At 36.1% G+C, this 12,283-nt stretch overlaps 1 protein-coding gene across 2 annotated transcripts in view; it reads right to left on the bottom strand.

Annotated features, from left to right (window-relative positions):
* Window positions 1-9,652, bottom strand: part of LOC138696927 (atrial natriuretic peptide receptor 1) — a 125,410-nt gene extending 115,758 nt beyond the window's left edge. For both annotated transcript variants that reach the window (XM_069822421.1, XM_069822422.1), the window contains exon 1: window positions 9,314-9,652. In XM_069822421.1, coding sequence (XP_069678522.1) covers window positions 9,314-9,588 — 275 coding nt within the window. In that variant the 5' untranslated portion in view covers window positions 9,589-9,652. The remainder of the gene's footprint in view (window positions 1-9,313) is intronic.
* Window positions 9,653-12,283: the final 2,631 nt, after the last annotated feature.

Here is a 12,283-nt window from a genome sequence, read left to right as displayed (position 1 = left end):
AAAAGGGAACGATCGTTGAAAGAATGTTTCCTTAACTATTTAAATTTTGGCAGTGTAAATGCTTAGGTTATTTTGTAATGTCATTTTCAAGTTCTCATGGTGGCTCTTGAATCAGAGTTTCACTGGTTGAAATCCGTTTGAAGCCGTTGGAATATAGACGTGATAAATCATTAACATGGCTTTCTTATACTGGGTGTTCAGTTCAAAATGTGTCTTGGCTCGCTGTATGCCGTCATGTAGCTAGCTGATGAGCCTAGAGAATTCAATCTTCCTACACTTCCGCAGCTCAGCTGTATAATCTAAGAGGCAGAGAAGTTGGCTAGCAAGTACGGCGTTCATTCTGAAGAGTACGTGCCGATACGTACGGTAACGCCGGTAGTGGCAGGAATGTGAACTGTTTGGAAATACGTACTGTCGGGATATGGGGAGAGGGTTAAGACGATTACTTACGCATTTGTTGACATTAACTTCGACGGTCAACATGGACACGGAGCATTTGATTTGTGTTGTGGAATGTTACCGTACGCAACCGATGATAACAAATACCCTGCGTACGACTTGCCGGCGCAAAACACAGTTGGAAAGAGGTTATGGTAGCACACAGACCGTACAGACCGCCATCTGTTGCTACGACGTTCAAGTTATACCGTACACGTTCTCAAGTTCAGATTGAAGAACGCCTTAAATAATAGGCAACTTCTCTAACATATAAACTGAAACTCGCTTCAAATCGGTGACCCAACAACAGTGACGTCATGACACACTTTGAAATGAACACCCAGTAGAAACGCGTCACGTGTCACGTGTAAAAGAACTCTGAGCACTATCACGAATCAAGTTTTGTTGATCATTTATAAACCAAGATGAACTTCAAGCGAAAGTGTTCCTAAATAAAACACTACCACTACCTTCACTTTCCTTTGTTCTTCCCTTGACTCAAATGATATTTACACACCGATCCATTTTAACTGAGATTTTTCTCTACCATTCTTATTATCTGACTTCATTTTTGGTTAGTCCATTCACATTTTTTCTTATGCCATTCATTTTTCGCTTATCACATTCGTTTTTGACTCACTTTTCTCCCACACTATTAATTTTCTCTCACTTTCCTCTCACCCCTTTCACATTTCTCTCACCCCATTCACTTTCCTCTCACCCCATTCACTTTTACCTCATTCCATTCACTATTCTCTCACCCCATTCACTTTTACCTCATCCCATTCACTATTCTCTCACTCCATCACTCCTCCCTCATCCCATTCATTTTTCTCTTGCCTCACCCTATTCATTTTTCACTCAGTTTTCTCTCAACGCAATCATTTTACTTTCTTTCCATTGTCTCTCATCCCATTCATCTTTCTCTTGCCTTATCCTATTCATTTTTTACTCAGCTTTTTCTCACCGCATTCATTTTGTTTTCTTTCCATTTTCCCTCATCCCATTCGTCTTTCTCTTGCTTCATCGTATTCATTTTTCACTCAGTTTCCTCTCACCGCATTCATTTTGCTTTCTTTTCATTTTCCCTCATCCCATTCATCTTTCTCTTGCCTTATCCTATTCATTTTCCACTCAGTTTCCTCTCACCGCATTCATTTTACTTTCTTTTCATTTGCCCTCATCCCATTCGTCTTTCTCTTGCTTCATCCTATTCATTTTTCACTCAGTTTTTTCTCATCGCATTCATTTTGTTTTCTTTTCATTTTCTCTCATCTCATTCACTTTCCTCTCAGCCCATTCACTAATTAATTAATTTAGTCATTCAGAAAGTCATTTATTCGGTCGTTTCTTCAACTACGGGGTGGCACACGAAATGTCATACCATTTAATTATCACATAAACATTTTAATATTGTTGTTTCGATGTTTCTAACTGCGCTAGTGGATGCCAAAATTCATGGAAAATCCGATAGGTAGCATCACAGTTTGGATGTCACCATAGCTACGAGCACAAACATCAATTTGTGAAATGACAGACAACGGGGGATTGACTGTTGAACACAAGGTGAAAGTTATTCTGTGTTGTGAGTAAACAAAACGTTCGATTATGGGCTAGGGAACCTCCTCGCATGCTGCATGAAAAAGAAACGTTTGGGGTAAATGTTTCTGTATGGGCCGCAATTTCGATTCACGGAATCATCGGTCCAATTTTCTTCGATGAAACTGTCAACCAAGTTCGATACAAAACCATGTTGGAAAGCAGTTTTATCCCCCATTTCATGGCAAAAGCTCTCCCTATGGAAACTCAGTGGTTCATGCAGGATGGAGCCCGTCCACACACTGCAAACACCGTTCTGGATTACCTGTACGAGACGTTTGATCTTCGTGTGATGTCACATCGACATTGCTGCGGCAAAATGTGGCCGCCTCATAGCCCGGACATTAATCCTTGCGATTTCTTTTTATGGGGATTCCTAAAAGAGAAAGTCTACCAAAGGAGGCCAGAAAATGTGGCGCAACTCAGAGCCCTTCTAGTGGAGTTGTGCCGTGCGCTATCTGAAGACTTGTGTCGAAAAGTAGTGACGAATGTAAGGGTTCGTTTGCAAGAGGTTGTGAGGCAAAACGGCGGTCATATGGAACATGTTCTGCATTAGAGATAAAATTCCAAATCCTAATTATTATTTCTGTATAATTTTGTAAAGCTTTAATACAAATCAATAGGTCTTACGTGTAAAATAAATGGTATGACATTTCGTGTGCCACCCTGTATATGAGAGCGGTCAGCATTGAAGGACGGACCTCATGGTCAATGTCCAATGCCAAGGCTGCTCGGCTTCCATTAGGGCAGGCGTCTAAGCAAACTCCACTGTTTTGTTCTGCATTGTGATATTGGCAGATGTCAGTCATCATTTTCCTTGCTAGAGCAATAATTACCTACAGCTGTTCAAACCCTAGTCCTCACAAAGGCAGTCTTAAGTGGTTGTCACACCAAACCGTAGCGTCGGAGTTTCACCCCAGGGATCATGTGACTAATATCCGAGGCGATGAGTGGGTTTTGTGGAAACCTATGCAAGGTCAGCTTTTGATCTTTATAGTAATTCCAGGACTGTTTTACAAACCTTATGGGGCTGTTTCACATTTATACAGTTATTAATGCTCATTTAAAGTCAAATTTGTGGTCTTACCTGTTTAATGACTAGAGACACATTAATGTTTATTTTTCATCATCGTCCGTCATCATTCTTCACGAATTTGGAATGTCTACAGCTGCCAGTAACGGTTATCATGTCTGACCATAAAGTGAGCGGGTCTCGGTTCAAATCCTGATTGGGACAAGTTACCTGGTTGAGATTTTTTCCGGGGTTTTCCCTCAACCCATTAAGAGCGAATGCTGGGTAATTTTCGGCGCTGGACCCTGGACTCATTTCCCTGGCTTTGGCTTTGTCTCACTCATACGCAAGATAACAATAGCAGTTGATAAAGCGTCGTAAAATAACTAATACAAAATTAGACCTTTAAGGGATACTAGGACTGAAATTTGAAATTTTTACTGTTTTAATCAGATTTATTTAATTTTTTAATTGTTGGTTAGATGCATTAAGAATAAGGTGTGTGCAAATTTTGAGCTAGTTTCAAAGTTAATTTTATTTTAATTACTAGCCGTACCCGTGCGCTCCGCTGCACTTATTAGAAATAAATATAAAATTATTACATAATTAAAATAGAACTTTTAGTCCAGGGAACATTCGTGTTTGATAGAAGGGTAAATAGTTTAATATATGACTTAATTGAAATTGTATTTAAATAATTAAAATGCCATCATTTTGGTCCAGAGACCACTCATTTGGTGCAATGATAATTCTTTTAACATGTTTCTTAATTGTTATTAAATGCATCTAATTAAAATATGATCATTTGGCTCAGAGAACATCCGTTTTTGGTGCAAGGATAATCCGTTTAACACTATTCTAAATTAGTTTTGAATGCATCCCTTAATAAATCACTCCAAATTAATAGAGTGGATTGTGTATGAAGATAATTTTTATGTTAGCCTTACTGTGCATATTTTTTTTGTTCAGTTTATTTTATTCACGCTTTAACATCTATGGCCATGTCGCGTGTTTGGAATGTTTAACACTGTTCTAAATTAGTTTTGAATGCATCCTTTAATAAATCACTCCAAATTAATAGAGTGGATTGTATATGAAGATAATTTTTATGTTAGCCTTACTGTGCATATTTTTTTTTGTTCAATTTACTTTATTCACGCTTTAACATCTATGGCCATGTCGCGCGTTTAGAATGTGTGGGTATATCAGCAGGCCGTTTTTACTCTTGTTGAATTCCTGTTTCTATTGTGTGTTGTAGATGGCTTGTGTTCATGTAACTGATTGTAGACTTTGATTAATGTTTTTGTTGTTGGTAATTGCCTTTATTACTAAGGGAAATCATGAAAAACTCCAGTCAGATTGGTCGGCCACGGGGTTTGGACCCGGGACCTCCCGAATGCGTGTCTCAAACGCTACCGTCTGAGCCAACTCGTTCGGTTGTATATCATTGTTTATGCAAATAAAAAATGAGGTACCCTACATAAATATTATTTTAAGAAACACAGAAAACGAATATGGGTAAATTATGCGCGCAGGAACGCCATTTTGTGACACCTTTTAAAATAACTCAGCTCCAGTGAGCTCTATGGTAAAATGCTTATTTATTATGGGCGGTATTTTTGGTCCAGTAAAAATATTCATCTTTACGACAAAATTCTTAACTATTATGTTCTGTGAATAAAAAGGAACTTAAGTGTATAAAATTAGAGTATTTTATGTGGACCAAATAAAGTTGCAATAATCAAGTTAAACAATATTTAAACATAATATCAAGTTTTCTGTACGTAAAGATCTATTTTAATCTTACCTCAGTCCTCATATGTAGCATTACATCCATCTAGAAAAACTACAAATTTCAAATAGTGAAGGAATTTCCAAATTTATTAATTAGCTTCTGAGATTACTTCATACGAACACACAAATATTCTCTGTAAATTAGGTAATATTGACAAACATTAAGGCCGCCTTAAATAGACGGAGTCATTTGTTTTAATTTCATTATAGCTATTGTCGTTCCTGCAATAACTCCTATGTCACATATTTATCGATTTTCAGATTTTTGCCCTATTAAATAACTTAAATAGTGATACAGCAAATAATAAAATCTCCTATATATAATTATGTTTCTTTCTTTCGAAAATGTAAGAAATCACGATCTCCTATGTACCACTGCCATAGAATGAATAAATGTGTTTTTTTCCTACTGAACAATTTTATATTTTGCACAAAGGAGTTATTGCAGGAACAACGATGCTATAATCTGAGGCGGCGGTGAAAATGTATTGTATTGTTACTTTAAAAGTCTTAAATATCAGTCCTATCAAAATTTTACATAGAATAAAACTTATCGGAAATCATTTTCAAAGAAACTTTTGTTATGTAACATTAAAAAAAATCAATAATAAGCGAGATATTTCGATTTATTTAATTCAGGCCCCCTTATAAGCCCCCTTTTCAATAAAGTATTTTCAATACCATATAGCATAAAATCTAAGTTACAACAAACTTAATTTATATTTCAATTTTCATCGAAATCCGTTCAGCCATTATCGCGTGAAAAAAGTAAGAAACATCCAGACAGACAGACAGACAGACAGACATACAAAAAAATGTCAAAAAAGCGCTTTTCGGTGTCAGGATGAATAATTATACATGTCAACACCAATTATTTTTGGAAAAGCGAAAATTACCAGAAAAATTTCGGTTATAGATTTATTATTAGTATAGATTGTTTAAATTAGTGATATAATCAAAATGTTCCGTGCGTATTACATTTAAATACGGCAAGTTCACATTTCTTTCAAACTGACTCTCATTACGGGCAATATTTCAATGTTGAGCAATTCATGATACCTATGTAGGCTAGTTTAGGCACATTACATTCTTGAAAATCAGAAATTTATTTATTTACATAACAATTTTTTTAGATCCTAAATTTCAAGATACTTAACTTTTCTCAACTTTAGAGCTCATAAAATATATAATGGACACGTACGGATATTTTCACTTCAATTTCGTGAAAGCTGAATACGCATTTTAACATAAAAAATGTAGTTTCGAGAAGAAATCAAATTTGTGAAAAGAGATGCAATACTGACAAATGGAGCAGACTTATATAAAAATCGCTGCTCGACCTTAAAGAAGACATAGAGGCAAAACCTATTACTATCAATTTCCCAAGTCTCTAATGAGTCTTTTCGTACAAAAAAAAATTGATTTTTGAATATTTTTGTAAAACGTTAGCCTAGTGTCCCTTGAGGTATGATTTGCAATAGATAATTGTGAATGGTCACATTTATATACATTTATTTTAACAATATTTCCCTTCTCGCTCTTGTTGTTTCCGTTCCCGGTTTATTGTGAACCAGCCTTAACACAGGGGGTTTGTAATTGAACGGGTTACATCAGCTTCTTGTCTATGCGGATGACGTGAATATGTTGAGAAAATTCACAAACGATTAGGGAAAACAGAATTTTTTTTTGAAGCAAGTAAAGAGATAGGTTTGGAAGTAAATCCCGAAAAGACAAAGTATATGATTATGTCTCGTGACTAGAATATTGCACGAAATGGAAATATAAAAATTGGAGATTATGTTTTGAAGAGGTGGAAAAATTCAAATATCTTGGAGCAAGAGTAACCAATATAAATGACGCTCGGGAGGAAATTAAACACAGAATAAATATGGGAAATGCCTGTTATTATTCGGTTGAGAAGCTTGTATCATCTAGTCTGCTGTCAAAAAATCTGAAAGTTAGAATTTATAAAACAGTTATATTACCGGTTGTTCTGTATGGTTGTGAAACTTGGACTCTCACTTTGAGAGAGGAACAGAGATTAAGGGTATTTGAGAATAAGGTGCTTAGGAAAATATTTGGGGCTAAGAGGGATGAAGTTACAGGAGAATGGAGAAAGTTACAAACGCAGAACTGCACGCATTGTATTCTTCACCTGACATAATTAGGAACATTAAATCCAGACGTTTGAGATGGACAAGGCATGTAGCACGTATGGACGAATCCAGAAATGCATATAGAGTGTTAGTTAGGAGGCCGAAGGAGAAAAGACCTTTGGGGAGGCCGAGACGTAGGTGGGAGGATAATATTAAAATGAATTTGAGGGAGGTGGCATATGATGATAGAGACTGGATTAGTCTTGCTCAGGATAGGGACCGAAGGCGGGTTTATTTGAGGGCGGTAATGAACCTCCAGGTTCCTCAAAAGCCGTTTGTAAGTATAAGTACATTTATCGAAAATCAACAAACCAACCATTAGTATTAGTTGGCAACTTAAATATCTTATTTCTTAATGATATAATTATGCCATTTTCTTTTTTTTTTTTTTTTGTTATTTAATTATGTATTTATTAATATTCGTGAAATATTGGAGTGAAATATAGAATATAATCTAAATTTAACAGAAGAAATACTGAAATCAGAAGTAAACACTGAAATACTGAAACAATTGTCTTTAGAGACAATTAATATTAGGTACCCTCCACAAAACTGGCTTCATTTATACACCGACGGATCCTTGATCTCCAGAGAACAAGGTGCCGGTGCAGGTGTTACGTGCTGTCTCTTCTCACTTTATAGATCTCTTGGATATGGAACAACAAGTTTTGATGGTGAAATCATTGCAATAAGTGAAAGTCTCGGGAATCTTCTATGCAGTTATATTGTCAGACTCCAAAGCAGCTATTCTATCAATAATCTCTAAACACACACCTTCATCTCAAACAGCAGAAATAAATAAAATGCTCTCTCAATTAATATCACTCAATAAAAGAATTGTATTCCAATGGATACCATCCCATTGTGGAATCCTGGGAAACGAGAATGCGGATGCTTTAGCAAAGAAGGGCAGCACTGCTACTTACAGATCTGTTACTAAATCTACGTATTAAGGCTGGTTCACAGTAAACCGGGAACGAGAACCAGAATGAAAACGAGAAGCAGAGGACGTGAATATGAAAATTTTTGATTCACAATATTTCTTCATGAGTTTGCAATAAAATATGTTCAAAAAAAAAAAAAAAACAAAAACAATAAACCGAGAACGTAGACGGCTATGCATAGCGATATATATGTAAATAACGATATGTAAAGTCGATATTACGCATTCTGATGTTATTTGTATATAATTGACCAATGACGTTCTCTCATGAGTACAAGGCAGCCTACATGAACACAGGTTAACCAACTTCGAAATTTCAACTGAAACATTTCAGTAGGTACAGTACTATAAATATGCCCATGCATCTTTATTATCACAACCTATTTTAAGTCTACCATAACGTAAAATAATTAGAGAATAAACATTTATAATAGATCAAAAATGAACACAACAGTAATTATTGAATTGAAGCGTGAATATGTAGTGTGTAATACAACCAATACAGTAATAAAATATGATTCACTTACGATCGGTGTTCAAAGATGCAGCTATTGAAAGCCACGTATTCTCCTTCATTTTCTCATCTTTATACGAGGCGCGCCGCTTATCGTAAATGTGATGATTTCAATATTACAGTCTCGTCAAATAAAACTAGCTCCATGATGCACAGCACAGAACAATATAATGCATAGGTTATGCCACGGTCTTCTTGCTACAAAATATACGACGACAAAATAGCTTTTAGATGGCAATAGAATGAATCTAGTGGGCTGTGATCGGAAACGTGAACGCCAAGGTTAAAACTTGGCCAACTCTCCGTTCCCGATCCCGGGCTCCGGCAAGCTTTTCGTGAATGCTCACATTTGAATGTATACATTTTAAGAATTTTACTGTTTTCGTTCCGATTCTCGTTTCCGGTTCATTGTGAACCAGCCTTTATTCTGTGAAAAGATTTATTAAATCTACATACTTAGACTTCAGCAAACAAAATTTGATAACACAATCTCAAGGGGAAAAATGGAACTCTCTGCAACAAAATCCACAGTTAATTCCCGATTTACCACAAAAATCGTCTGTAGCTGCATTTAGATTGGCGACAAGACATGATTGTTTGGCCAAACATCTGCATAGAATTGGAATATATCAGTCCCCTAACTGCCCATTGTGCAACTCAAACCAAGAAATCTCAAAATGTGTGCTTCAGTGGCCGGCCATGATAATATCTTTGAAAAATATTGGAGTGCAAGAGGTCAAATGACTTTATTGTCAAATGCCTGGCATTTGAAAACAACATATTTGTGAAATAGTGTTATTCAGATATCACGCGAGTTCTAATCGATTTAGATAATACCTGTGATAATGGTACTGTACCTGGCTTGCTGCTTATGCAGCTTGATGTTATGCTGGCTGAGGAAGTCCTGGTTGACCAGATCTAGCGCCATGTCCACTGCCGGACCCGCTCTTTCCAGATCAAACGGCGAATCCAGACTCGATGCCATGAGTACACCGACATTGTAGACCCGCATTTTCTCATGTTCGTTGGAAATGTCTGTGGTCAGTACACCATTTATACCGACTAAGGTCACGAACATTAAGATAAAATAAAGACCATGTGTCATGAGAGGTCCGGCTGTCCCTTCCTCCATTTAACAGCTACGATTCTGTGCAGACATCGAAGAGAATGGCAATCACCGGCGTCCGTCCGACCTGGTCATGTGAACCAAGGGAACTGTATGTCGCGCGGGCTGCCGCTCCGATGACACCCCGAACAATTGGTTGCCGTGGTAACCTGCGTGCGCCGCGCCGATACCGGATCAAGTGACCAACCAGATCTCGCGTCAAGTTCAGACATCAGTCCATTTATAGTTCTCTATTCAATGAATCAAACCATTTACAGCAGAACCTCTATTATCCGTGGTAATGAAGGGGGCTGGGCTGAACGGTTAATCGAAAAAATCGGATAATCCGTACCGGTGCCATAAAAGATTTTCGTAAACTTATTGAATAATATTTACACTTTCGTAATTCCCTTCGTGTTTTTGACGGTGTTGCGTTTAATATGCTAGATAGTGAATCAGAAGTTCACTAATTTAAGTCTGGCTACCAACGACGGGTTTTTAAGGGCAAGGGAACTCCTTGTAATGGCTGTCTGTGGAAAGATATCAGTATTGGAGGTGTCGTGTTGTAGATTTACGTACTTTCTACACTCCAATCTCGTATTCTGATGCGAGATGAGCCAATGTTTTATCTTTCCCCAAACCATTGAATTATTTACATTTTTTTTTTTTCGATTCTTAGCACAATGAGTGTTCGTTTGATACTCGAAGAAAATATTTGGTATAGAATTCGAACAATAGACCATACTGTGTAAGGGAAGAGGCTTGTAATAATCCTGTCTAGAAACAAATAACGTGCTAATACAATGTACAGTACTTAATATATTTCTGCAGCAAAAAAAAAAGCGAGAGAAAGACAGACGGTTAATCCAGCAATCGGTTAATAGAGTGACGGATAATCGGAATTCTACTGTATATAACTCCATTTGTTCATGAATTCTCATCTAAGAGGATCAGAGATTGATTCCAGATTGAAGTGGTTGTTTCCAAACGAGAAGCGACACACTTTCGAGTCGCTTTAATGTTTCTAACCTAGGTAGGGTGAGTCGGGGTAATTTGGGTGTAGTGAAGTAATTTAAGTATAAGTTACAATTTATTGAATAAAACTTTAGGCCTACCTAATTTTCAAACATATACCAATTTAAAATACATGACTTTCATTTTAAAACTTCCCAGTCTAAATAACTAATTATTTAAATTGAATTCAATTTAAAGAAACAACACGTCAATTTAGATTGAGGGGGAAGTCTGAAACCAGGCTTAATTGCATTTCAGATTTCACTCCCCACCTCCAGCCACTCCCACTTTTTTTTTTTTTTCGTTGTTTGTAACTCTATAGCATCTATTAGATGCTTTATGGTTGTGCTAACAGATGGAGTTACTTGGCAACAATGTGACGCTGAAACGTGTGTTCAGGTTATTGACCAGCTGATGTATAAACTCCCTCTTTGAAATTTCAATTGGCACCCCTATATTTTTATACTTGAATATGAAGGAGCAATAAATTGTTTATACACCTTAATCATTTGTTTTCGCATCTTTTGTTTTCTATCGTCGCCTGGCAACCTGGATTGCTGTTATTGTTGATTAGAGCTGAAGAGAATAATGCTACAAAAACTTATTGAACATTTCATGTAATAGTTGTGTTTGTGTATTAAATTATTTTAAAATGGTGTATGCCCTTCAAGAGAGAACATAAATCATCCTTACTGATTAAATTTAGGAAATTACACAAAATAAGCTGTGTTTTCATCCTATAATCAACTGATAATAACAAGAATGTGGGTTGTCAGGCGACGATAGAACACAAAAGATGCGAAAACAAATGAATGAGGTGTATAAACAATTGAATGCTCTTTCATATTTAAGTATAAAAATATAGGGATGCCATTTGAAATTCCAAGGCTGAGGCTGGAGGGGTAAAATCTAAAAAGAAATTAAGTATGGTTTCAGACTTCCCCTCAAAATCTAAATAGGCGTGTTTTTTTCTGTTTAAATTAAATTCAGTTTAAATAATTAGTTATTTGTTGACTTGGAAGTTTTGAAATGAAAGTCCTGGATATTGTCTATTTCACAATTGCCTATCGTGGAGTGTTAAAAATTTGTGTTGATCACACTGATGCTGCCCGGTAATTTTTTTTTATTTACCAGTCTTTAATGACGCATCACATTCAAAGTAGTATTGTTGGGAAACCAGCTGTGATACAGTACCAAATTCATGTATGCGTGCATTAAACATGTTTAGAATATGTTTTTAATAACTTTAGTAATATATCATTAATAGTTTGTTAGTAAATTATAATTTACAAACTTGGGGTAATTCGAGTATAATTGTAGGTTAATTGGTAACTAAGCTAGTTTCCGTTCCAGATCATGCCATGTACACACATTATGGATTGGTGAAATACAGGTAATTATTCGAAGTGTTTTGTGTCCCCGATTTTAATGGGATATATTTTAAATTTACAAAGTAAACCTTATCAAGAACTTAACTTGATGTTTAGTCAACTGTGCGAAGACAGGTTTGAACCTTACAATGACTGAATTTTTTTATCTTGTTAGGCCTAATTAAAATTTTTAAATAGGCTACCTACTTAACTTCTACATTCTGTTCTAGGATACATACACTAACCTATGGTTGGAATAATTTGATTTTATAAGGACTTTAAAGCATGTTTTACTTCAATAATACACATTATACTCAAATTTCCCCATCCATGGGGTA

Source organism: Periplaneta americana, chromosome 3 (assembly GCF_040183065.1).
Source record: "Periplaneta americana isolate PAMFEO1 chromosome 3, P.americana_PAMFEO1_priV1, whole genome shotgun sequence".
In the NCBI taxonomy this organism is placed as follows: Eukaryota; Metazoa; Arthropoda; class Insecta; order Blattodea; family Blattidae; genus Periplaneta; species Periplaneta americana.
This window is presented reverse-complemented; position numbering and strand designations above follow the sequence as displayed.